Raw genomic sequence first — 24,593 nt, 5'->3', positions numbered from 1 at the left:
TTGTCGCTCCTCTGCGCTTTAGTGATTCTTCTTGTCATGTCTATGTTTGTCCACCAGGTGTCCTCCTCGGCTCAGCTCTGTGTGACAGTTTTCTACAACCATGATGAAGAAGAGTTTCTTTGTTTTTCAGTCTCTCTGCTCACTTTAATGTTTACTGCTGGTTCAGTTGTGTAACGATTTCTCACATTTGAAGTCAATCACACTGAGCTGAACATGAAGTTCCTGCTAACACAAAATAAAGTGAGTGACATCCTGGAATGAAGAAAGATGAAAAGATTTTGCTCAGTTTTATTTCATATAAAATCTTTTTGTTCACATTAAAGATAATGGTATCTTCATTTAAAAGAATCTTTAAAATTGCATTTTATAGTCAGAATGACAACAACGGCGGAAAAATGCATCATATGTTGAGGGAGATTAGCACACTTGACAAGCTGCCACTGCCTCTGCTTTCACTGCATTGAAAGCAGTCATGAAACACGCTTAATGTGCAACAAGGACCATCATTTGCAAATACACAGCTATACTTACAAATTTTATATGAGAAAATCTATCAGGGGAGACACAGCTGGCTTTGCAAGAGGTAGAGCAGGTCATCTGTTAATCACAAGGATGGTGGTTCAATCCCCAACCAGTCTGCATGTTTGCGCCATTCCATTTATGATGAAACAACTAATCATGGCACACACCTGTTGCATGTACATTCACCCCTGTTTGTTTTGCTATGTTTAAACAACTCCTCAGGTTGTGTCACTAGGAGGCAGTGTATAAAGGCACAACAGACTTCCCCATTTACACCTCTGGCAAGACAAGGTCAAACTTTCTGCCTCTGCTCAGTCTCAGTTTGTCATTTAGTTTTTCTAACAGTGAGGCAAATTGTGTGGCAGTACATCTGAAATTTAAGCATGAAACAATATCAGTGCGTGTGTTTGTGAAAGTTGTGTGTGAATGTTAGAAAGTACTTACATAGGAACAGCATAGAAAAAAAGAGCTTGCTTGAGTGGGTGAATGGGGCAAGTTGTAAAAAGCACTTGGAGCGCTCAGAGTGGAAAAGCGCAAACTTTAAACTGGATCTAAAAATAAGACTTGATTGCCTCTAATAAATGAGGCTAAGCTGCTCCAGACACTTTGAGTTCTTATGCTCTCTGGTGCAGACTCGGTGCTGTTTAAAGGTTTGAGATATAAAGGCAGAATTCCAACATAGTCCAAGTTAAGAGTTGATATGAGGTCAGCAAGTACAGGGCATGTCTCCTGTGTGCTAGTAGAACAATAAAATTCTTTGCTGCCAATAGAAAAATAATTCAAAGAATAAAAGTTGTGTGCAAAAATCTGTATTATTTATTAGTGATGCTCATCAGGGAAACACAAAGACATTAGACATTGAAAAACTTTCGACCTTCCTGCTGTCTGGCACAGAGGTCCGAACGACTTCTTAGGGATGTGATTAGGGATTGATAAGAATTTTGAGATTCCGATTCCATTCTCAGCATCACTTCTTGATTCTCTTATCAAATCTCCTTGGCTCTGCTTTGAGAGTCACCACTATCACCAAGCAGCAAATCAAATCAAATACATTGTGCCGATTAATTACATGCTGTCAGGTCAAATGTTTATGCATGTTGGACGCATTTCCCTTCATTCTTGTGATCAGTGTTGGGGTCATTACTCAGAAAAATAATGTAATTTAAATATTACACAGAACATTTTTCTTACAAGTAAAGCAATACATTACTTAACTACTCCCAGGAGAAAGTAATTTGTTACACTTCTCATTATATTACTTTCAGTGTTGGGGAGTAATGGAATACATGTACCAGCGTTACGTATTTAAAATACAGAATATGAGTAACTGTATTCCGTTACAGTTACCGTTTAAAAGGGTGGTATTCAGAATACAGTTACTTTGTTGAAATAAATGGATTACACGGGGTCTTTTCCTGTTTCATATGTTAGTCTCTACCCTCTCTATTTTTGGTAATTCCATGGTGGTGGAAACCAAACAAAACATGTATTAAGAGGCTGTATGCCTGTGTCTCAATCTCGTGGCTCATGTCACCTCTACTTGTGGCCCTCATAATGACCTGATGAAATATTTTTACAAATTATTATTCAAAAAATATTTAATTTTGATTTTTAATTGAAGGCAATAGGCAGAGTGTTACAGGCAATGCTCTAAAGAATGTGGCCTCATGGGTAGTGTAGTCCATGCTGAGGGAGAATGGACTGCCATACCCGTTATGTGTCTGTGAGCGAGGGAGGGAGAAAAAGGAGTTGTCACCGAGCAGAAACGGGAGATGGAAGCATGTAAATATCATAATAACCACTGCAGCCAAGAAGAGAGCCTGACAAGCCCAGTTGTAAGTAAGCTATTAAGACTCGACTGTACGCTGCGCTCGTGTTTTTTTCTCTCGAAACAATAAGTTCTTTTGGAGCAGCCTTTCAACGCCTCTCTCTGTCTCGCTGGGCAAAGTTGACCCAAACAAGTAAAGATAGTTTTCGGCCTGACACGGAAGTCGACCTATTAGCCAGAGGTCCCTTTACTACGGTTCGGAGCTGCGGACCTGTTTATATACGCACGGAATAGTTTTCTATACGAGATCACTGCAAAAAGTGCAGGCTTACCTAATGTCCACCCTACTGTTACTCATTTTATATTAGGATTTAAAAATCTAGTTGGTATTGGTATAACGAGTAACCTTCAGTAATAGTAAAAAAAAAAAAAAAAAAAAAAAATCACACAGCAAGAGTACATTCATGTAGTTGTAAAAAGCATGATAATACATTAAGTAATCCAATGTATTCCATTACGTTACTCAGAGTAACGTAACGGAATACATTTTGGGGCATGTATTCAGTAATCTGTAGTCAAATACATTTTAAAAGTAACCTTCCCAACACTGATTACTTTTGCATTACTCTGTAAAATGACATATTACACGAGCATGTGCAAAAGAAAACTGTCTCTCTTACTTTGCTGTAGATTGCGCAGACAAATGTAGTTTCTTAAACATTAGAATCACTAGAAGTGTAATTAAATAAATAATCGTATTCTGTGATTTCTGTCATATAGATGATGACAGACGCTTGTCAACAGAGAATTATTTTAAAATGTATGTGAAATGGACTATTATGATTGGTCAGAATAAGCCCATGAAAATATAACAAACGTTACTTTTTTTATATAGGAGGAGAGCATATTTTGTCTTTTTTTCCATTTCAATATATGTTTTTTAATTAATTTAAACTAGAACCTAATGCTATGCCAGCGTTTACCTTTGGCTGAGAGTGTAGAACTGATGCTTGTGATGATGTTGTAGAACTAGAAATTATAAATGTCAACCAAACTTTGTGGGTTGTGATCAAAAACCAAAGCCAACTGAATCCAAAAACAGTTGGAACCCTGTGTTCTGTTGATCGTAATTACTGATCGCCTGGTGTAGTAAGGAACTTTGTTTAAAATTGTGCTGGGCTTATCTGAATCATTGTTTCACAGAACAGCATCTACAACATGTAGCGATAACAAAATTGGCCAGCAGGTGTCCCCGTGGACCTGGTTTCATGAAGTAATTTTGCTAATCACTAACAACCAGAAACCACAGAAAGTCAATGACATTTAGCAACTTCTAGCAACTAGCTCAAATAAGCGCAAGGGCAGCTACACTAACTCTGTCTCATGAAACACTGCCACCTAGTGGTTACATTTTCAATAAAAACGAGCACATTCTGTGTACAAATAGTTCCTCTAAGACTGTTTTCTCTCTCTCTTTTTTTTAACAAAAGAAAACACCCAGACTTTTTCCTCAACACACATATTTATTTCAGTATCGAACAAAAAACTGGAACACGTCTTCAATTCTGGATACGTTAGCAGAGCCATTACAACTACAGTCGCTGCCAAACTGATCCAACTCTGGAGTCCAGCCACAGGATCATCCAAACCACACTTATCATAAAACATAAAACTATGCACCCATACTCAAGGACTGACCAGATTAAGGTCACAAATGTGAAAAGATTGTAAGAGTCAAAACATCAGTTTCTACATTTATTTAAATCAGTGCAGCGATTTGACTTCTGGTTAGTGAGCTCTACCACCCACACACTGCTACGACTCAAAGCTGTCTCACACTTTGGAAGCATGAATATTTCAAGCATTATGAATTTTTCTTATGTGTCTCTTTAAGTGTGTGCTCCGATTGAATTTCTTTCCACAGGTACTACAAGAAAACGGCTTCTCACCTGTGTGAGTTCTTATGTGAGCTTCTAGTGCTGACTTTGAAACTAATTCCTTCCCACAGGTGCTACAAGGATGTGATTTCTTACCTGTGTGAAGTTTCAAGAACTGACAGAAGTTTGTCCTACAGGTCCAACAACAACAACATGATTTTTTACGTGTGTGAACTCTCCGATGTGTAGTCAGATCGGATTCAGAGTTGAACGTTTTTCCACAATTGTCACATGTTAGAACATTTGTCTTTGTTTCAGTTTTACTCTGACTGTCTGATGCAGGAGTGTCGTCTACTCTCTGATCGTGACCTGTTTTATCTTCTTGGCTCTCTGCTTCAGGAGAGCTGTGAGAAAGGAGCTGCTCACTGCTTAGTTTTTGTTCAGTCTCCTGCTTCAGTCCAAGCTGCTCTCCCTCCTGACTGCTGCAGAGCTCCTCCTGTTCCTCTTTAATGTGTAGAGGCTCTGGGTCCTCCTGGTCACAGACCTGCTGCTGTGTGGGGTCTGAAGAGACAAACGGAGAAAAATGATAGAAAAACGGGTGAAAATATTTTGTAAACTCTGAATATTCTCATTACTTTCACATTTCTCTGTGAAAATGACCTGAAATCCATTTTCTACTAATTTGCCACACACCAACACAAATCCCTATCCTAATAAGGACACACATATGATCTTTCTCTTAGTATTAAGGTATGAGCACAAAGCCGAAAACACAAATTAAAAATGAAAACCAATAGAAAGAGACTTTAAAGTGGTCGTCATAGTGATTTTACTTTATAAACATGAACAGGTAGAAATGGAGGCTTCGGCCTGACTGCTCATCAGTTTGTTATCTGTTGAAGTTCAGGGTCTGGTTGCTGGGCTATTGTCTACAGTATAAAATATGTGCAAAGTATTTTAAAATATAGTGTAGTGGCAATTCCTTTTGTTTGACAAACCAAGCATCCCACAATTACAAATCCACAAGCTACTACTGCACTGAGATAATATTTTGTACGCAGGCAAAAGCAGTCCACTATCCATACTTGAAAGTTGCGTTTTTATGGCTTATTCGTCCAGTTTGGCAAGCAATAGCAAGATTCATTTTTTATTACTTCCTGCTGCTGCTTCGCCTGCTCTGGTAAAAAAAAAAAACAAAAAAAAAAACAAAAAAAAAAACTTAGGCCAGTGCATGCTGGTCCAATACCAGTCTCTATATTTATACAAACAAATGGCCCTACAGCTCTTACTGACTGACTTAACAAGGTAAACACCAAAACCACACCAAACATTAAAACAAGTATTAACCTACAAATAAAACTTGTAAATAAACCCCAAAATATAAGTCAACTAACAACAAACTTTAAACAAATTTTAAAATGAAAAAAATAAAGAACAAATAGCTCCAACATATAAGATACGGTACTGTATACACATACAGACTCAAGTCAGTTTCTTTGACTTATACCAAGTGGAGGTTTAATGTTACATGTTAAGAGAAAAGAGATGCATTCATGCTGATTGGACTTTTAATTCTTTCTGTGCTTCTAAAAAGGAAAAAAAAAACCTGTAACCTGTGATTAGGATCCTACATGAGTCATATTCATTTTAATAATATAAAAGCAATAATAATTTTACATACCTATTCTATCCAACTTTAACTCTGGTTTCTAGATGGTCTCCAGCAGTGTGAGTCGCTCTTCATCAGTCCAGACAATAATGCCTTCAGCCTCCTGCTTCAGTCCAAGCTGCTCTCCCTCCTGACTGCTGCAGAGCTCCTCCTGTTCCTCTTTAATCTGTGGAGGCTCTGGGTCCTCCTGGTCCAGACTGGAGTTCCTCTCCTGGTTACAGACCTGCAGCTCATCCAGACCCTCCTCTTCCTCACAGTCATGTTGTTGTGGGGGGTCTTGAGGAGAAAAGAAACACAATAAAAAGGTCATTAATGTGATGAACAATAACGGAAAACACTATTTTTCAAAAGAACTTTGTGCGTTTGGCAGCCATCCTAAAAGGTTGCCCCCTTTAGTGGCCTCCACAGGAGATCATCTGCCTGCACCACACCACAACAAGGCGTGTGCTGCTGAACTTGGGGAGCCGCTACAACGAGTCTTCAACCTCAGTCTGCGACTGGGGAGAGTGCCCGCCCTATGGAAGACATCCTGCATCGTCCCGGTCCCCAAAAAGAACCGGCCCAATGAGCTGAATGACTTCCGACCGGTGGCACTGACGTCACATCTTATGAAGACTCTAGAGCGGCTCTTCCTCAACTTCCTCCGACCACAGGTACAACATGCCCAGGACCCACTACAGTTTGCATACAAGGCGGGTGTCGGAGTGGAGGATGCCATCCTGTACCTCCTACACAGAGCCCACTCACACCTGGATGGGGGAAAAGGCACGGTCAGGATCCTGTTTCTTGACTTTTCCAGTGCCTTTAATACCATCCGGCCCTGTATGCTTCAGGAAAAACTGAACAAGATGGAGGTGGACCCCTGCCTGGTCGCTTGGATCTCCGACTACCTCACCGACAGACCACAGTACGTCAGGCTGAAGGACATCACGTCTGACACTGTGGTCAGCAGCACAGGGAACTGTGCTGTCCCCTCTTCTCTTCACCCTGTACACCTCTGACTTCTGCTACAACTCTGAATTATGCCATATTCAGAAGTTTGCAGATGACACGGCCATCATGGGGTGTATCTGGGATGATCAAGAAGAGGAGTACAGAAGTCTGGTGAGGAACTTTGTCGCATGGAGTCACACAAACCACCTGCAACTCAACACCTCAAAGACTAAGGAACTGGTTGTGGACTTCGGGAGGTCTAGAGCAGGTCCACTGCCGGTTCAGATAGAGGGGGAGGAGGTGGAGGTGGTCAACAAGTACAAGTACCTCGGGCTGTGGGTGGACAATAAACTGGACTGGTCATGCAACACAGAGCACCTGTATAAAAAAGCCCAAAGCCGACTGTACTTCCTCAGGAGGCTGAGGTCTTTTAACATCTGCAGGAAGCTCCTGAGGATGTTTTACCAGTCGGTGGTTGCTGGAGTACTTTTCTATGCTGTGGTGTGCTGGGGGAGCAGCACAGCAAAGAGGGACTCATCCAGGCTGGAGAAACTGATCAGGAGGGCTGGCTCTGTGGTCGGCATGAAGCTGGACACTCTGGTGACAGTGGCAGAGAAAAGGACATTAAAGAAACTGATGGACATTATGAACAATGCTGGGCATCCTCTGCACACGGCCATTAACAACCAGAAGAGTCTGTTCAGTGACAGGTTGCTTCTCCCAAAGACAAGAACTAACAGACTTAAAAACTCCTTTGTCCCACACGCCATCAGACTGTTTAACTCCTCTCTGGAGGGGAGAGGGAGGGGAAACAGGAGGACAAAGGAGGGGGGAACAACTAAGCTGTAGTGCCTCTTCACTTCACTGTGCAATACCTTGTGCAATACTTTTTGTAAATAGTCAACAGTGCAATAGACTCAATACTTGAAATGTGCAATTCACTTGTATTTTTTTATTTTTTATTCCTATTTATTCTATTTATCCCCTTTGTATATTTTATTTATATTTGTCTCTGTATTTATATATATATATATATATGTGTGTGTGTGTGTGTGTGTGTGTGTGTGTGTGTGTGTGTGTGTGTGTGTATATATATATATATATAACAATTCTGTAACTGTAACTTCGGTCGTTGCTGTGCTTTTTGGAAGTCGAATTTCCCAGAGGAACCCACCCGAGGGATTAATAAAGTTCTATCTTATCTCTTATCTTATCTTATCTCTAGCACGCTCCGCTTTCACACTAACTCTCTGCATGTCCTCCTTCACCACAGCCATGAACCTCCTCTGTTACTGCCTCCTAACAGGTCATCCACTTCGGAGCAGTCTGGTAACAACTTTTAGTTAAATGTGTATTGTATATCTGAGATCTACCTTTATCTTTACTGCTCTGTCTCAGTGCTTGGAGAGGAAAACTGACACTCGATGAACTCAACAGTGGAATCTGTTCGACAAACACTTTAAATAAATGAATCAAAATATGTCAATCAAAAAAGGAGCTTTCGTTAACTATATTTAAATTTAACTGCAGAAAACTTCGGTCAACATATTTAATCATTTATTGAAATCTGGTTTTGTGCAATGATATAAACTAGTTTAGATTTATTCTGGATATTCTCACCACGGCTGAGGGTAGTGTTATTCCAAACAGCACAACACCTAATCTAGCAGTGACCATGGACCTGCACCAGTCCAACATAGTCCGTCAGGGTGGCTGTAGCTCAGGTGGCAGAGCAGGTCAGCCACTAATCAGAAGGTCGGTGGTTCGATCCCAGGCTGCCTCCTGGCTGCATGCTGCAAATATCCTTGGGCAAGATACTAACCCCATGTTTGCCTACTGGTGGCGGTCAGAGGGCCCGGTGTGCGCCTGTGTCCGGCAGCCTCGCCTCTGTCAGTGCGCCCCAGGGCAGCTGTGGCTACAATGTGGCTATCGCCAGTGTGTGAATGGGTGAATGACTGAATGTAGTGTAAAGCGCTTTGGGGTCCTATGGACTAGAAAAGCGCTATACAAATGCAGGCCATTTACCATCACTGGACACTGACCCACAGCACTGATAAATACCCAGTTTAACTTCTTCTAGTAAAGTCAGTCACACTGAAGAATCTGAGCTTGAACAGCACAGAGTTAAAAACATGTCCATACCTATGATGTGTGAGTTTCTGTCGGGTGTCCAGCTGATATCCAGCAGTCTGTGCTGACGGTTGATCTCCTCCTCATACTGGACGATGGTTTTTTGAACCTCTGAGAAGATTTCTTCACAAACAGCAGTTAGTCTCTCCTTGATGAACTCTCTCAGATACTGAGCTGAACTCATTGCTGCTGAGGCTGGGGCTGGGCGGATCGATACAAATGATACAGACATATTGGTATAAGACCCACACTAACGTGAAGGGATCAGTACTTTAGTTTGTGTTTCTCACAAATACGGGCCATTCAAGTCTGTCAGGTTTATATTGTTGATTGTCATTTATGCTTAGAAAAATAAAACCATATATGCTTAGAGGTGAATAATTGATTGTGTAGTGATAGGATGTGTGATCCTTAGTAGTTTGCAAAGACTGTGTGTCTTCCAGAGTGTTCTGGCATTCACACTCAGATCCTGGAGTCACAAGAAGAGCTCGTACCTTCTTTTATTGTTTTATGGTATAGCAAACACAAGTACATCTGTTTTAGTCTAGGTGCCTTTTGTTTAGATGAACTGCTGGACTGCAGGTTTAGGGAAGTCGTTCACAGGGTCACATCTTGATTTAGCTAGTAGGCCATCACTGTTTCCCTCATCAGATCGGTTGGTTTTTGAGCTGTTCTTTACTCAAGTGAACTGGCTTCACGCTTCTAAATAAATTACAGTACAATGTTTCTAAATCTCACTGCAACTGCTGCGTCACAATAATCTGTCCTGCTTCATAAATCTGTCCCATAGCTTATATAGTAACACATATCTTATTTTCCTATCTACTTGTTGTAATTCAGTGGAACTTATTTCCTTCATCCATCAATTACCCCAGCTGAAGTAAAAATATTAATAACAATAACAATGAGCTGATTCCACATGATGTTTGTCATGTTTTCCTGTCTATGCTGAGCTCGTTATCACTTCAGCCACTTTATCACCATCTTGTCACTTTTTCCACCACATTGTCATTCTACCTACTGCTTGAACACTTTGCCCAAACTGCACCTCCTTTCCATTTACTAGACTCAGTCGAGTGTCTTTACCTTGCTGAACCACATCCCTACAAACACTCATCAGAGAGCCGTTCCTCAGTATTATATCACTCTTAACCTCCCTGCATGCTTATTTATCGCCGTTGTAGCTGAAACTGGTTCCACTCACCGAGCCGAAGACTTTTTCTTCTGGAGACAGTTTTTTAACCTCGACTTAAATCCGTCCTCGTGTCTCGTTGTCACGGTTACATTGCGCTCACTGTCCGTTTCATCCACATTACAGATTTACTTTCACTGTTTGTTTTTTTTGTATTTTCCCCTCTTGTTTGACCTTTTTTTCACCCCCGCTCTTCTCTCCCGCCATCGACTTCTGTTCTTATTTCACTTCCTGAAACGTCACGTCGCTCTGCTGTTTCCGGTCCCTTCGCAGACCTGCCGGTCAAACCTCTCGTGGACCCTCCCCCCTCCTCTGTTTGTGTGTGTGTGTGTGTGTGTGTGTGTGTGTGTGTGTGTGTGTGTGTGTGTGTGTGTGTGTGTGTGTGTGTGTGTGTTTTCGCCTCTTGTTGAACTTTTTTCACCACCGCTCTTTCTCCCGCCATCGACTTCTGTTCTTATTTCACTTCCTGATACCTCTCTCTCTCTCTCTCTCTCTCTCTCTCACACACACACACACACACACACACACACACACACACACACACACACACACACACACACACACACACACACACAGACTTGTCACCCTTGTGACTCAAGGTAAATTGATGTATTCTAATAATGTAATTGTAGAAAACTGTCCCATCATTTGAATACCGCAGACCTGCGGACACAACAGTGGAGGTTCAAACATAGCTGGGTCAACCAAACACTGGAAACATCTAGAGTATTAGAAAGGACAGAAAAACGTAAATTCCAACTTGTATAAACTTTTGTTGCTTGAAATGATTAAAATACTGCTCTTATTTTAGGTGTTACATTATGTCCCTAGTAGCACAAGTGCAAAACCTTCCCGCCATTTTGGTTTCAGTTTCCCTTTTGAACCCTCCATTGTACCATGTAGACACACACAGAGTTAATATGTTCACAATTTATATATTGGCATCACAAACATAATTCATTCATTTATTCATTACGATACCTCACAGAGTGTCGTTATAATCACTCTGCCTGTTTTACATTTATTGTCCACTTGATGGCACAAAAGAGCAAATAAAGCATCGTAAAGCTTCAGTCCATGAACGAAGCAAATAGATAAAAGCTTCAATGCTCCATGGAGCTTTATCTTTCCACCACTAGAGAGTGCAAATTACAATGTATACAAGACAAATATAGTGGAAATGAAATAAAGTTGAAATAATTAGAATCAATACATTAAAATATATTCAGTAAAATACTTTGACTGCAAAAATGTAACACATTAGATGCACACTGGCCCTTTCCATGCTCTATTTTAACAGTGCTGGCCTTTGTGAGATCCATGTTATTTAAGCACAGCGGCTTAATGTTAAGTGAAATGTGTGTCAATGTTTGTCACGTATCATGTATGAAGAACTCACTTTGAAGCTTTGAAATATGTTCAGATTCAGATTTCTTTAAAATAATAATAGTTATTATTTTGATTGCTGCTGAGACATTTAAAGAATATAAATACCAGTATAAATTAAACTCACATTATCAGCCATAATAACGAATTTCATCACAATATTTCACTCACAATGCTATATTATTGCTATTAGTTTTTAACATTTTGCAATATGAGCATATTGCTATTTATCACATTTATTTCCAGCTGCAAATTATGTCCTTAAATCTAAATGTTGTCAGTATCTGTTTTGTGCACTAAGGTAAAGTTCCCTCACTTGAGTTGTTTTTTTGTTTTTGCTGGAAAATTAGATTATTAAGCTGTCGATAATATCTGCTGTCAGTCTAAAATCTGCCTACAGTTGGGGTCATTTTAGCAAATACTTGTATTATCTATCAATTAACTTTGCTAACACATAAAAAATCACATATATGTTGCTGTATAAGAATATAACAAGAATTCAAATAGATGGTCAGTAAAGTGTCATTCAGTTGGCAATCTATCGCCATTTAAAAATTAGACGGCAACTATTTTCAAACTTTTAACAATCTCTTTGACAATGACTACAGTCATTTTCTTTTGTACATGCTAGGAAATTACGGTCCTATTTTTACTCGTGTGGCTGACCCATGTGTTTGGTCTGAATTTGGTCTGACTGGACCTATTCGCACCATCTTAGCTACTGTATACCGCCCCCCTGAACCTGTCTTCCTCAGTGATCTCATCTCTCACTCTGTCCTTCTAAGCAGACTTTCCTCTCTCAGCATCTCTGACATCCATCCGTCCTCCCTCCCACTTTCTTCTTTTACAGAATGCCTGACTTAAAATCCTGGTTCAGCTCTAATTTTCTTAAGCTAAATGAGGATAAAACTGAAATCCTCCTTATTGGCACTAAATTCAACCTTTTGAATGCAAATCATTTCTATCTGCTTATTGATAACTCCACAGTTTTCCTTTCTCCTCAGGTTAAGAGCCTTGGTGTCATCCTAGACAGTTCACTTTCCTTTAAATCTCACATCAATAATCTCGTTCTGCCTATTTCCATCTACGCAATATCAACAGATTACGTCCTTCTCTTTCCACCCAGTCTACATCCATTCTTGTCCTAGTCTAATTACCTCCCGCATTGACTACTGTAATTTTCTCTTCCAGGGTCTTCCTCCAAAATCCCCCCATAAGCTTCAACTGGTTCAAAATTCACTAAACTTCACTGGGTCCTTCCGGATAATATACAAACTTCTTCTGCTCACCGTCAAGGCCCTTCATAACCTTGCTCCTCCTTACCTCTCTGACCTGTTAAGCACTACCTCTTCTGCCCGTTCACTTCGATCTTCTTTTTCTATCCAGCTTTCTGTGTCTTCTTATGGCCTCACCACCACGGGAAGCAGAGCTTTTAGTTGCTCTGCTCCCAGGCTGTGGAACTCTCTGCCCCCAGATATAAGAAACATTGGTTTGCTCCCCCAGTTTAAATCAAGACTCAAAACCCATCTGTTCAAATCTGCATATTCACTGTGAACCCACTGTTTGTTCATTTTATCTTGTGCTTTTGTGTTTATTGCTCTTCTTTTGTCAACGTTGTGTTATGTGTTTTATTCTAGCATTATTATTGTTGTTGTTGTTGTTGTTGTTGTTGTTGTTGTTGTTGATGATGATGATGATAACAACAACAACAACAACAATAATAAACTGTATTATTTATTTGATTGTTTGCTATGAGCTAACGCTAGTCCACACTCCAAGCCACTTGGTGGCGGTAATGCGCCACGTCGTTGTTTGCTAACCGCCAAGAAACGACGACGACGACGACGAAGTTAAACGAGGCGAAAACCACAATAAGAGCAAAATGAAATCTGTAATGTGGAGAAAATGGGCAGTGTAACCGTGACAACGAGACACGAAGAGGGATGTAAAGTATAAAAAAATGGCCCAAGAAGAAAAACTCTTCGGCTCGGTGAGTGGAACCAGATTTAGCAACAACAGCGATAAATACGCCTGTAGGGAGATGAAGAGTGCTAAAATACTGAGAAACGGCTCTCTGATGAGTGTTTGTAGAGATGTGTTTCAACAAGATAAAGACACGACTCAGTCAAATAAGCGTTAATGGACTCCACAGTCTGCTGCCCGACAACAAAAGAGCGTCTGTGGGGTTTTATCCGGAGTACCTGAAATAGAAAAAAGAAAACAGAAACGGGGACAAAAGTTCTGTTTTAAAATGCATATTATAGCGAGAAATGTGACGGCTTGTCTGTTGTTATTATGTTTGATGAGCCAAGTAAGATGTGGATAAATTAGCTATGAGATTAGGCCTCCCCCCACCACGGAGATGCTGTAAGTATCAAAGCAGCTCAGATTACTTGTTTCTTTCTTATTAAAGAGAATGACAAAAGTTTCACTGTGAGGACGTGATTTAAAGATGAAAAATGTCTAAATTGCACATATCATGTCCTGAGTAAAGGACTGGCAGTTTTATGTTGGGGTGTCTGTTGATTCTCACTTGTCTTGGAAACATTGGTTAGGAAAACAATCAAATCAGTAAAACACATATTACTGGATGCAACAGTTTGCTAGAATTGGAAGGAATTTGTCAGGCCAATTGTGTAATTGATTGATTCAAAGATTTTCTTTTTTCCTTTTCACTGCTTTACCCTTGTCTGCACAGGTGATGAAAATGGATCTGTGTTTGCCAAATGCCATTAAGATCTGAAGAAGAAGAGAGGTGCTGTTTGATGAAGCGGACTTAAGTTAAAGGAGAGACACAAACTAAAGTATTGATACCATCACGTTAATGTGGATCTGATACCATCGTCTGTATCACTTCTATCATTCTGACATGCAGTCAACATGTGGTGATGTGTAAGAGCTGACAGGCTCCATTCACATTTTGAGATCAGAGCTCAGACTAGTTTCAGTTATAAGGAAGAGAAACTCACACAGTCACTGACACTGAGAGGAGAAATGGCACAGAAAGGAGTTCAGCTGGACCGAGAAACCTTCTCTTGTTCCATCTGTTTGGATCTACTGATAAATCCGGTGACTATTCCCTGTGGACACAGCTACTGCAGGAACTGTATTAAAACCCACTTTGATGAAGAGGACAGGAAGGGAATCCACAGCTGCCCTCAGTGCAGGAAGACTTTCACACCGAGGCCTGTCCTGGAGAAAAACACCATGTTAGCAGCTTTAGTGGAGCAGCTGAAGAAGACTGGACTCCAAGCTGCTCCAGCTGATCACTGCTATGCTGGACCTGAAGATGTGGCCTGTGATGTCTGCACTGGGAGGAAGCTGAAAGCCATCAAGTCCTGTTTAGTCTGTCTGGCCTCTTACTGTGAGAAACACCTCCAACCTCACTATGATGCAGCTCCGTTAAAGAAACACAAGCTGGTGGCCCCCTCCAAGAAGCTCCAGGAGAACATCTGCTCTCGTCATGATGAGGTGATGAAGATTTTCTGTCGTACTGATCAGCAGAATATCTGTTATCTCTGCACGATGGATGAACATAAAGGCCATGAAACAGTCCCAGCTGCAGCAGAAAGGACTGAGAAGCAGAAGGAGCTCGAGGTGAGACGACTAAACATCCAGCAGAGAATCCAGGAGCGAGAGAAAGATGTGAAGCTGCTTCAACAGGAGGTGGAGGCCATCAATGGCTCTGCTGATAAAGCAGTGGAGGACAGTGAGAAGATGTTCACTGAGCTGATCCGTCTCATCCAGAAAAGAAGATCCAATATGAAGAAGAAGGTCAGATCCCAGCAGGAAACTGAAGTGAGTCGAGTCAAAGAGCTTCAGGAGAAGCTGGAGCAGGAGATCGCTGAGCTGAAGAGGAAAGACGGCGAGCTGGAGCAGCTCTCACACACAGAGGATCACAACCAGTTTCTACACAACTACCCCTCACTGTCAGCACTCAGTGAGTCTACACACTCATCCAGCATCAATATTCGTCCTCTGAGCTACTTTGAGGATGTGACAGCAGCTGTGTCAGAGACCAGAGATAAACTACAGGACATTCTGAGAGAGGAATGGACAAACATCTCACTGACAGTCACTGAAGAGGATGTTTTACTGTCACCAGCAGAGCCAAAGACCAGAGCTGGATTCTTAAAATATTCATGTGAAATCACACTGGATCCAAACACAACTCACACACATCTATTATTATCTGAAGGGAACAGAAAAGTAACATTTATGGAACAACAACAGTCTTATTCTGATCATCCAGACAGATTCACAGGATGTTATCAGGTCCTGAGTAGAGAGAGTCTGACTGGACGTTGTTACTGGGAGGTGGAGTGGGGATGGGGAGGAGTTTGTATAGCAGTCACATACAAGAACATCGGCAGAGTAGGGAGAGTGAATGAATGTTTCTTTGGACGCAACGACAAATCTTGGGCATTATATTGGTACACAGACAATAATAAATTTCGCCATAACAATGTCCAAACTCACCTCTCAGGTCCTCCGTCCACCAGAGTAGGAGTGTACCTGGATCACAGAGCAGGTATTCTGTCTTTCTACAGCGTCTCTGAAACCATGACTCTCCTCCACAGAGTCCAGACCACATTCACTCAGCCGCTCTATGCTGGACTTTTTCTTTATGGACTTGGAGCCACTGCAGAGTTGATTAAAGTCAAATAGAGAAGACAGGTTCATGTTGATCCCTGACCATTATATGTACTTGTGTAGTTTCTAAATGAGGCTTTACATTTTAGAAGCTGAGAAGTTCAGTGGTCCATTGATGTGTGAAAATAATGTTGGACTGATTCAAACTTTTGTTACGACTGTTGTCGTAATTTTAATATTCAAATCTGAGTGTGCAGGTGCCTCTCCATGATTGGTGCATCCAGTGGGACTGTTCGTACCGATTGGCTAATGACCAGGAGGCAGCATATAAGAAGACACCCCCCTGGACGGCCAGTCATTCATCCTCGGCCCATCCCAACTGGCAGACTGTGTGTTTACTGTATAGTAATGTTTGTTTAATGCAGGAGCATGTACGGGTGGACCGCCTTTTTGTTTGATTACAGTTTTCTCCTGTTTTTGTTAGTTAGGGAGGTAAGTCGTTGTGGTTTGGTTTAATTCTTTTGAATAGGTAAGTTTGATTTATCCCTGAGATAGGCTCCCTTCTGTTTGTTATTTTGTCCTTAGGTTCGAAGTTATAATAATCTCCCTTCCTTTGTTTCTAAATTCACTCATTGTAAATAAATCACTGTCAAAAAGTATTAATTGCGTGATGTGCTGCTTTGGATCAGATGGGGATGGATCACTCTTATGTTATGGTCTTGCCACGCCTAGACAGACCATAACACTGTACTAACATTTATATACCTTATATATCATCAATATAAATCTAAATTTGTTCTTATGGCTGATAATCATGTGAGTTTACATTATACTACTCTTCATATTCAGCATGTTTGAAATCTGTCATCAGTCTGGTTAGTGGTTTTATTCTGTAGTTGCTGTAGTGGGTTGTCAAATTCTACTTGCTTCAAACGGCACATTTATAGGAAACAAGGAGATATGATGTATGACTTACCTTTGTTCTCGTCCTGGTTGCAAATAGAGTGCAAGTGTCAACCAAGAAAGGACAGTCCTGTCTCATCCTTTAACCAGCCACGACCTGCCCGTAAGTACACCTCTCCACTCACAACAATATTACATGGGACAAATGCATCCCATCCTGTACAGGCAGCACAACCCATCATAACAGCTAAGGCAGCATGTGCATATTGCTGCTCACCTGAACACCACATTAGCAAGTGCCCTGAGTTTATTAACAAGACAAAGAATGACTCAGCTGCTCTATGCTGCACTTTTTCTTTATGGACTTGGAGCCACTGCAGAGTTGATTAAAGTCAACTAGAGAAGACAGGTTCATGTTGATCCCTGACCATTATATGTACTGGTATGTATGTATGGTCATTTTTTTAGTGCAAGTGTCAACCAAGAAAGGATGTGTATGTATGTGTATGTATATATAAAAACACCCAGCACGCCCCTGCGGGCGGTTTATCCTTCAAGCTCGGGTCCTCTACCAGAGGCCTGGGAGCTTGAGGGTCCTGCGCAGTATCTTAGCTGTTCCCAGGACTGCGCTCTTCTGGACAGAGATCTCCGATGTTGTTCCCGGGATCTGCTGGAGCCACTCGCCTATCTTGGGAGTCACCGCACCTAGTGCTCCGATTACCACGGGGACCACCGTTACCTTCACCCTCCACATCCTCTCGAGCTCTTCTCTGAGCCCTTGGTATTTCTCCAGCTTCTCGTGTTCCTTCTTCCTGATATTGCTGTCATTCGGAACCGCTACATCGATCACTACGGCCGTCTTCTTCTGTTTGTCTACCACCACTATGTCCGGTTGGTTAGCCACCACCATTTTGTCCGTCTGTATCTGGAAGTCCCACAGGATCTTAGCTCGGTCATTCTCCACCACCCTTGGGGGCATCTCCCATTTTGACCTCGGGACTTCCAGGTTATACTCGGCACAGATGTTCCTGTACACTATGCCGGCCACTTGGTTATGGCGTTCCATGTATGCCTTGCCTGCTAGCATCTTGCACCCTGCTGTTATGTGCTGGATTGTGCCTGGTGTGATAGACCCCAGCCTCTATGGATCTTGTGCTCAGAGCTTGTTCTTGTGCTGCCATGATTAGTGCCTCTGTGCTGTCTTTCAGTCCAGCTTTGTCCAGCCACTGGTAGGATTTCTGGATATCAGCCACCTCCTCTATCTGCCGGTGGTACATACCGTGCAGGGCTCTGTCCTTCCATGATGGTTCCTCGTCTCCCTCCTCTTTCTTGGGTTTCTGCTGCCTGAGGTATTCACTGAGCACTCGGTCAGTTGGGGCCATCTTCCCAATGTATTCTTGGATGTTCGTTGTCTCATCCTGGACTGTGGTGCTGACACTCACCAGTCCCCGGCCCCCTTCCTTCCGCTTAGCGTACAGCCTCAGGGTGCTGGACTTGGGGTGAAACCCTCCATGCATGGTAAGGAGCTTTCTTGTCTTTATGTCAGTGGCTTCTATCTCCTCCTTTGGCCAGCCTATTACCCCAGCAGGGTACCTGATCACGGGCAGGGCGTACGTGTTGATGGCCCGGATCTTGTTCTTACCATTCAGCTGACTCCTCAGGACTTGCCTGACCCTCTGCAGGTACTTGGTGGTTGCAGCTTTTCTAGCGGCCTCTTCATGGTTCCCATTCGCCTGCGGGATCCCCAAGTACTTGTAACTGTCCTCTATGTCTGCAATGTTGCCTTCTGGTAGTTCAATCCCCTCAGTTCTGACTACCTTCCCTCTCTTTGTTACCATCCGACTACACTTCTCCAGTCCGAACGACATTCCAATGTCATTGCTGTATAGCCTGGTAGTGTGGATCAGTGAATCGATGTCTCGTTCACTCTTGGCATACAGCTTGATGTCATCCATGTACAGGAGGTGGCTGACAACTGCTCCGTTCCGTAGTCGGTATCCGTAGCCAGTCTTGTTAATGATCTCACTGAGGGGGTTCAGGCCTATGCAGAACAGCAGTGGGGACAGAGCATCTCCTTGGTAGATCCCGCACTTGATGGTGACTTGTGCTATGGGCTTGGAGTTGGCCTCTAGTGTTGTACGCCACATCCCCATTGAGTTCCTGATGAAGGCTCTTAGGGTCCCATTGATCTTGTACAATTCTAGGCATTCCAGTATCCAGCTGTGGGGCATTGAGTCATAGGCCTTCTTGTAATCAATCCAGGCAGTGCACAGGTTGGTCAGTCTGGTCTTGCAGTCTCGGCTGATTGTTCTGTCTACCAGTAGCTGGTGTTTTGCGCCTCTGGTATTCTTGCCAATTCCTTTCTGTGTCCCGCTCATGTATTGACCCATGTGCCTGTTCATCTTATCCGATATGATGCCTGACAGGAGCTTCCATGTAGTACTGAGGCAGGTTATTGGTCGGTAGTTGGAGGGGACCGGTCCCTTCTTGGGGTCCTTGGGGATCAGGACCGTCCGGCCTTCAGTTAGCCATTCCGGGTGTCTCTCGTTAACTAGCAGCTGGTTCATTTGTGCTGCCAGACGCTCGTGGAGTGCAGTTAGCTTCTTCAGCCAGTAGGCGTGAACCATGTCGGGCCCTGGTGCTGTCCAACTCTTCATACTGGAGACCCTTTCTTGGATATCTGCCACTGTGATGGTTACTGGACCCTGTTCAGGGAGGTCGCTGTGGTCTGCCCTCAGATCCTCTAGCCACTGAGCATTGCCGTTATGGGTTGCATCCTTCTCCCATATGCTCTTCCAGTATTGCTCCGTCTCCAGCTGTGGTGGTGGTGCTGTTCTCTTATTGTTCCCTTGCCACTGAGAGTACACCTTTGCTGGTTCTGTGGAGAACAGCTGGTTTATTCTCCTGCCTTCTATCTCTCTGGTGTACCTCCTCAAGCGGCTGGCCAAGGCTGTGAGTCTTTGCTTGGCAGTTTCCAAGGCCTCAGGTATGGACAGCTTGCTGTATTTCTTAGGCACCTTATTCGTCGCACCTTTCTGCAACTCCGTTAGTTGGCTAACCTCTACCTCTGCTACTTTGATCTTGCCCTCTAGCCTCCTTCTCCATGGAGGGTACTGCCCCTTATGGCTGTTCAACTTGTAGCCAAGCATCTCACTGATCACTGCTGCCGTATTGTAGATCAGCTTGTTAGTGTCGGTAATCGTGGTTGTAGGTATTGCCCGTAGTGCTGCATTAACATCATCTAGCAGACCTTCTGAGGGTACTTCACGTAATCTTGGTAACCGGCTACGGGGGATCCAGGTTTCAAGCTTGGCCATGATCCTATTTTTCAGGTCAGTTCCTCTCGCACTCAACGATCCTTCTCCTATCACACTTGGGGCTATGTACCCAATCTCGGGTGGGGGTGATGATATCTCCCCCCTGACCTGGCGTCCTGACTCCTCCTTGCCGTAGCATTTGTGTTGTACCTCGTCAATCTCTAGCTGTGAGAGCAGTCCCTTCTTTCGAATGTTGGAACACTGAGCTACTAGTTGTTTCGCCGTCATTGTGGATGTTGGGTATCGAAGAATCCATAGGTCCCTCATCCTATTCATGTAGCCCCTTCCGCCGGGGTTACTTGCGTAGTAGCATTCCAACAACGCCCTGTTTTCGTCCCTTGCCCACCGATGCCTTCTTGTTCCAGTAGCCCACTTTTCGTCAGGGTGCCCTGGTTCCTCAACACCTGACGCGGACCTTGTTGATCCGGGCGACGTCCGAGCCGGCATGCCTTCATATTTATCTGTCTCGCTCATGTCTGCGGTAGGCTTGCTTAGCATAGGGGGTCTAGCCTTAGGACCCTTACTGGATACAGACGCCCCAGGCAGGAATCGAACTTGCGATCCTCTGTTCCAAAGGCGTGTAGTCTAACCACTACGCTATCCAGCTGCTTATATATATATATATATATATATATATATATATATATATATATATATATATATATGTGTATGTGTGTGTGTGTGTATATATATGTGTGTGTGTGTGTGTATATATATGTGTGTGTGTGTGTGTGTGTGTATATATGTGTGTGTGTGTGTGTGTGTATATATATGTATATGTGTGTGTGTGTGTATATATATATATATATATATACACACATACATATATATATACATATATATACACATGTGTATATATATGTGCACATTATATATAAATTTGTTGTTGCCAGTTACCTTGACTGGAAGAGCTCTGCTGCCGCCTAGTGGCAGGAGCTTGTCCTGCATTTTGTGGTTGAGGCGCGCGTGCTCTATTGGAAGCTGCAAATTTGCATTCCCTAAACCAATGTCCTATCTTTCCACAGCAAAACACACATCTCTACTCTTATCTTTCCATCCTCTGAAACCTCCCTGCTGTGCTGGGGCAGGTGGTACTCTTGCATACATTAGTTTCTCACTTTCTTCTGGATCTGCAACATCAAAATTCAGCATCATTTTAACATAGACTTTATATTTTATTTTTTTCGGCTTTACAGTTAATTTAGATTTTTTCTCGGACCTGTCTGAGGTGTAAAATTATGATATTATTTTATGCCATGTTATACCCCTAATTAAAGATTGTGAATTATTATGTAGTTTTAGTTTGCATTATTCTCCTGAATTAGAAGAAGCTGATAACTATTGCATTAGTTAAACTGATTTGCATTACATTAAATTGCTGACTTGTTGTGAATGAATGATATTGTTTTATGATGCATTATATTGCTGAGTTATAAGAAATACTGTTCGCAGAAGGTTATTGTCTAATTTGTCTGAGTAGAAGAGAACAGAGTGTGCTGGAGTTTTCTGCCCCATTTCAGCAGGAGCAGATAAACAGGGAGCCAAGGTCGTAGCTTAGGCGCTGTGTGAGAGAGACCATGTGAATGTTTAGGCTTTTTATGATAAGGTGGAGGCACCAGAGGTTATAAAAGTTTGAGCAATGCTCCACCATTTTGAGATTTTGAGGCTGTCTGCATCAGTGTCCATCTCCCACGTGTGTGATCATTAAATCATCGTTTGACTCAACCCGGCCGGACCAGTGTTGTTATTGTGGTTTTTTCTCTTGTCTCCATCCCCAATATTTTGAACCTTAACAGCTTGGGGGCTCGTCCTGTGGTATTGGGGTGGAATTTAAAAGTTTGGACGGTCCGAGGTTGTCGAACGGACAGGCACGAGCCAGTGGTCTGATTTGAGTGGACAAAAGCCGGCTTATCTAAAGGTAAGGCACTACCTGTTGAATTATTTCCAAAATGTGCCAAATTGGATATGACTAAATTAAAGTCTACTCACTGAAATTACTGGTAGAGTGTCTGTTTTGATTTTGATGAGAATCACCGTGTGTTATGCAGTTAAAGTTGCTTAAGAATGTTTAATGAAGTTGAAGAAATATGAAACTGTTCTGGAGGTAACAGATATAATGTTGGGTTTGAGTCCCTGGATATTGAGCTGAAGGCTCAGGTAGTTTGGTAGGGAAATTAGGACAGAAACTGTTCTGGAGGAAACAGAGACTGGTTAATAGTTTTACAAATTAGGTCAGAAACTGTTCTGGAGGTAACAGATACTGTTTAATTGATATGTTAAAATTTGTCAAAATTGTTTAGGTGAAAATTGTTATAGGACGGCACTGGAAGATGCTAAGAAGCACATAGCCCGGAGGTTACGCTCCCTCCTGGCCGTGGACGCGCGGTCTTGACCTGTCGGCGAACAGGGGTAGTTCAGTTTGGCTTTAACTGTGGGGTACAGGGCATCCCGAAATAAGCTAGGAGTTAGAATCTCCTCACCGTTTAAATGGTGTGATGTGCTTGTTTGGACAAAGTTAAATTGAGTTAGGGACTTTAGAAATCAGGCCATAGGCTGTTCTGGAGGAAACAGATACTGGTTAATTGATTACAAAAAAGTGAAGCTTTCTTCGGTTGGACCCGTTAACTTAAATTTGTTGAAATTTGTTAGGTGCTGAATCTGTCAGGCCTGTCAGTGATTGTAAATATAAGACGTCTTTGTAATATAAAATAAAAGAGTTTTGTCTGAGCTTTGTGTGACCCTGTGTGTGACGACAGCGCACTGCAGCGCTGCGAGCTATTTTTAGACGGTGTGTGAACATGCAAATGAGCTGTGACGCGCACAGAGGACTTTGCTTCCTGTTTAGCGTGTTTTTGAGTTTTATAATTTTGATTTGCAAACAATGATACATGCCTGTAAGTAAAACGCTGATTTTGCTGATTATGATACTACAAATAAGGTGTTGAATGACTAGGGTGTGAATGATGTTGGAGTTTAAAGCTGAAACTCAGAGAGGAGTGTGTTGGGAGACTGGCATGTAGTCTGTAGTGCAAAGGTGGACGTCTTGCCTGCTAGTCTATTTAACAGTGATGAAAATGATATTAAATAAATCTCTCAGTGTGTTGATACAGGTGGCTATGGGGCTGGACCAACTGCCCCCACAAGCACGGCGGCCGAAGCAAAATTATAGTAATGGAAACCAAACTCAGCAAGAATCAGCAGCTGTGGAAAAGACAGCAGCTAGCAGAGAATTAAAGGAGAAATTAAGAGAAGTTTTACACATAAAATTGCGGCCAACAGACTTGTGGAGGTTGGGAAGGCGCCTGGAGCATCACAACAAAAAGGTGAAACAAAAACACACACAAGCAGAGAAATGTGAGAGAGAGGCACGTGCTAGAGAAATGCCTCGTTTGAGAAAAAACGTTAAATTAGCCCATGTACAAACGCACATACACGCAATGAAGAAACAGCTTACACCCATGAACACGTGAAGATTTTCCAGCAAGTTTAAAGCAGTGAAACTTAACATACACCCGCCGTTACACAATAAAGTTTATCCACTACTAACAAATAAACCCTCTGGGTTGCAGGACAACAACTTAACTTCAAAAAAAAAAAAAAAAAAATCACAACCAGTGATAACACGACAAATTTAGTGGTTAATAAAAGTCAAACTGTGACATGTTTTCTTCTGATTGATTAATACAAGTGATTACTGAATGAAAGAAAATTCCATTTTTGTGCTTTAAACATGATCTTAAGAATTTTAACATGTACCTGTGTTGTCCTGTCAGCTTGGTGAGTTATGAGAGGATTATATGGTGAGAAAAAACAAAAAAAAAAGGGGGAGAGAAGGCTGACACAGGGCCTGGTCCCGTTGTTTTTCCCCTCTCTGAGTAACACAGCCAATACAACATGATTTTCCTGTTCGTTTGTTTTTGTTTTTGTTTTGTTTTGTTTTTTCTCTTTATGCTTGATTACAGGCTGCTTTGTCGGCCCGGAAAAGCCGAGGCTGACCCTGGACTCCTGCTCTCTCCTCTACCATCTTTGCTCTCTCCTCTACCATCTTTGATGTGACCCTGACTAAATGCTAAAGCAGCTGAACCTGCAACAACAACTTGAAAAGGTCAACAGTGCTGCAGGAAAATGATCGCATGCAGCAGAGACGGAGAGCGGTAATCCAAGGCCCGTTTCACTACACGGGGAGATTTCTGTCAGCGTCTTTTCTTTCTGAGAAGATTGAGAAAGGCCCGGCTCCCACCACCGATTCTGACCACCTTATATAAAGGAACTATTGAGAGCATCCTGAGCAGCTATATCACTG

The 24,593-nt window shown here is 42.4% G+C and overlaps 1 protein-coding gene and 1 pseudogene across 2 annotated transcripts; one reads left to right on the top strand and one right to left on the bottom strand.

The window, feature by feature from the left end:
* Nucleotides 1-3,659: 3,659 nt before the first annotated feature.
* On the bottom strand, nt 3,660-7,715 carry LOC146674020 (uncharacterized; annotated as a pseudogene). Its single transcript, XR_014909029.1, has 2 exons — nt 5,849-7,715; nt 3,660-4,728 (listed from the first exon to the last, which is right to left on the bottom strand). The product of XR_014909029.1 is annotated as an uncharacterized LOC146674020 (transcript).
* A 5,585-nt stretch (nt 7,716-13,300) lies between these two features.
* On the top strand, nt 13,301-16,729 carry LOC146674019 (tripartite motif-containing protein 16-like). The gene is made up of 2 exons (XM_085393106.1): nt 13,301-13,467; nt 14,176-16,729. Exon 2 carries the CDS (start codon nt 14,472-14,474, stop codon nt 16,143-16,145), a length of 1,674 nt encoding a protein of 557 aa, XP_085249232.1. The 5' UTR covers nt 13,301-13,467; nt 14,176-14,471; the 3' UTR covers nt 16,146-16,729.
* The last annotated feature ends 7,864 nt before the right edge of the window (nt 16,730-24,593 follow it).

This window comes from Rhamphochromis longiceps, linkage group LG3 (assembly GCF_057381845.1).
Source record: "Rhamphochromis longiceps isolate RC_006_pf linkage group LG3, R_longiceps_female_GT1.1, whole genome shotgun sequence".
In the NCBI taxonomy this organism is placed as follows: domain Eukaryota; kingdom Metazoa; phylum Chordata; class Actinopteri; order Cichliformes; family Cichlidae; genus Rhamphochromis; species Rhamphochromis longiceps.
The sequence above is the reverse complement of the archived record's forward strand: the minus strand, read 5'-3'. Positions and strand labels throughout refer to the sequence as shown.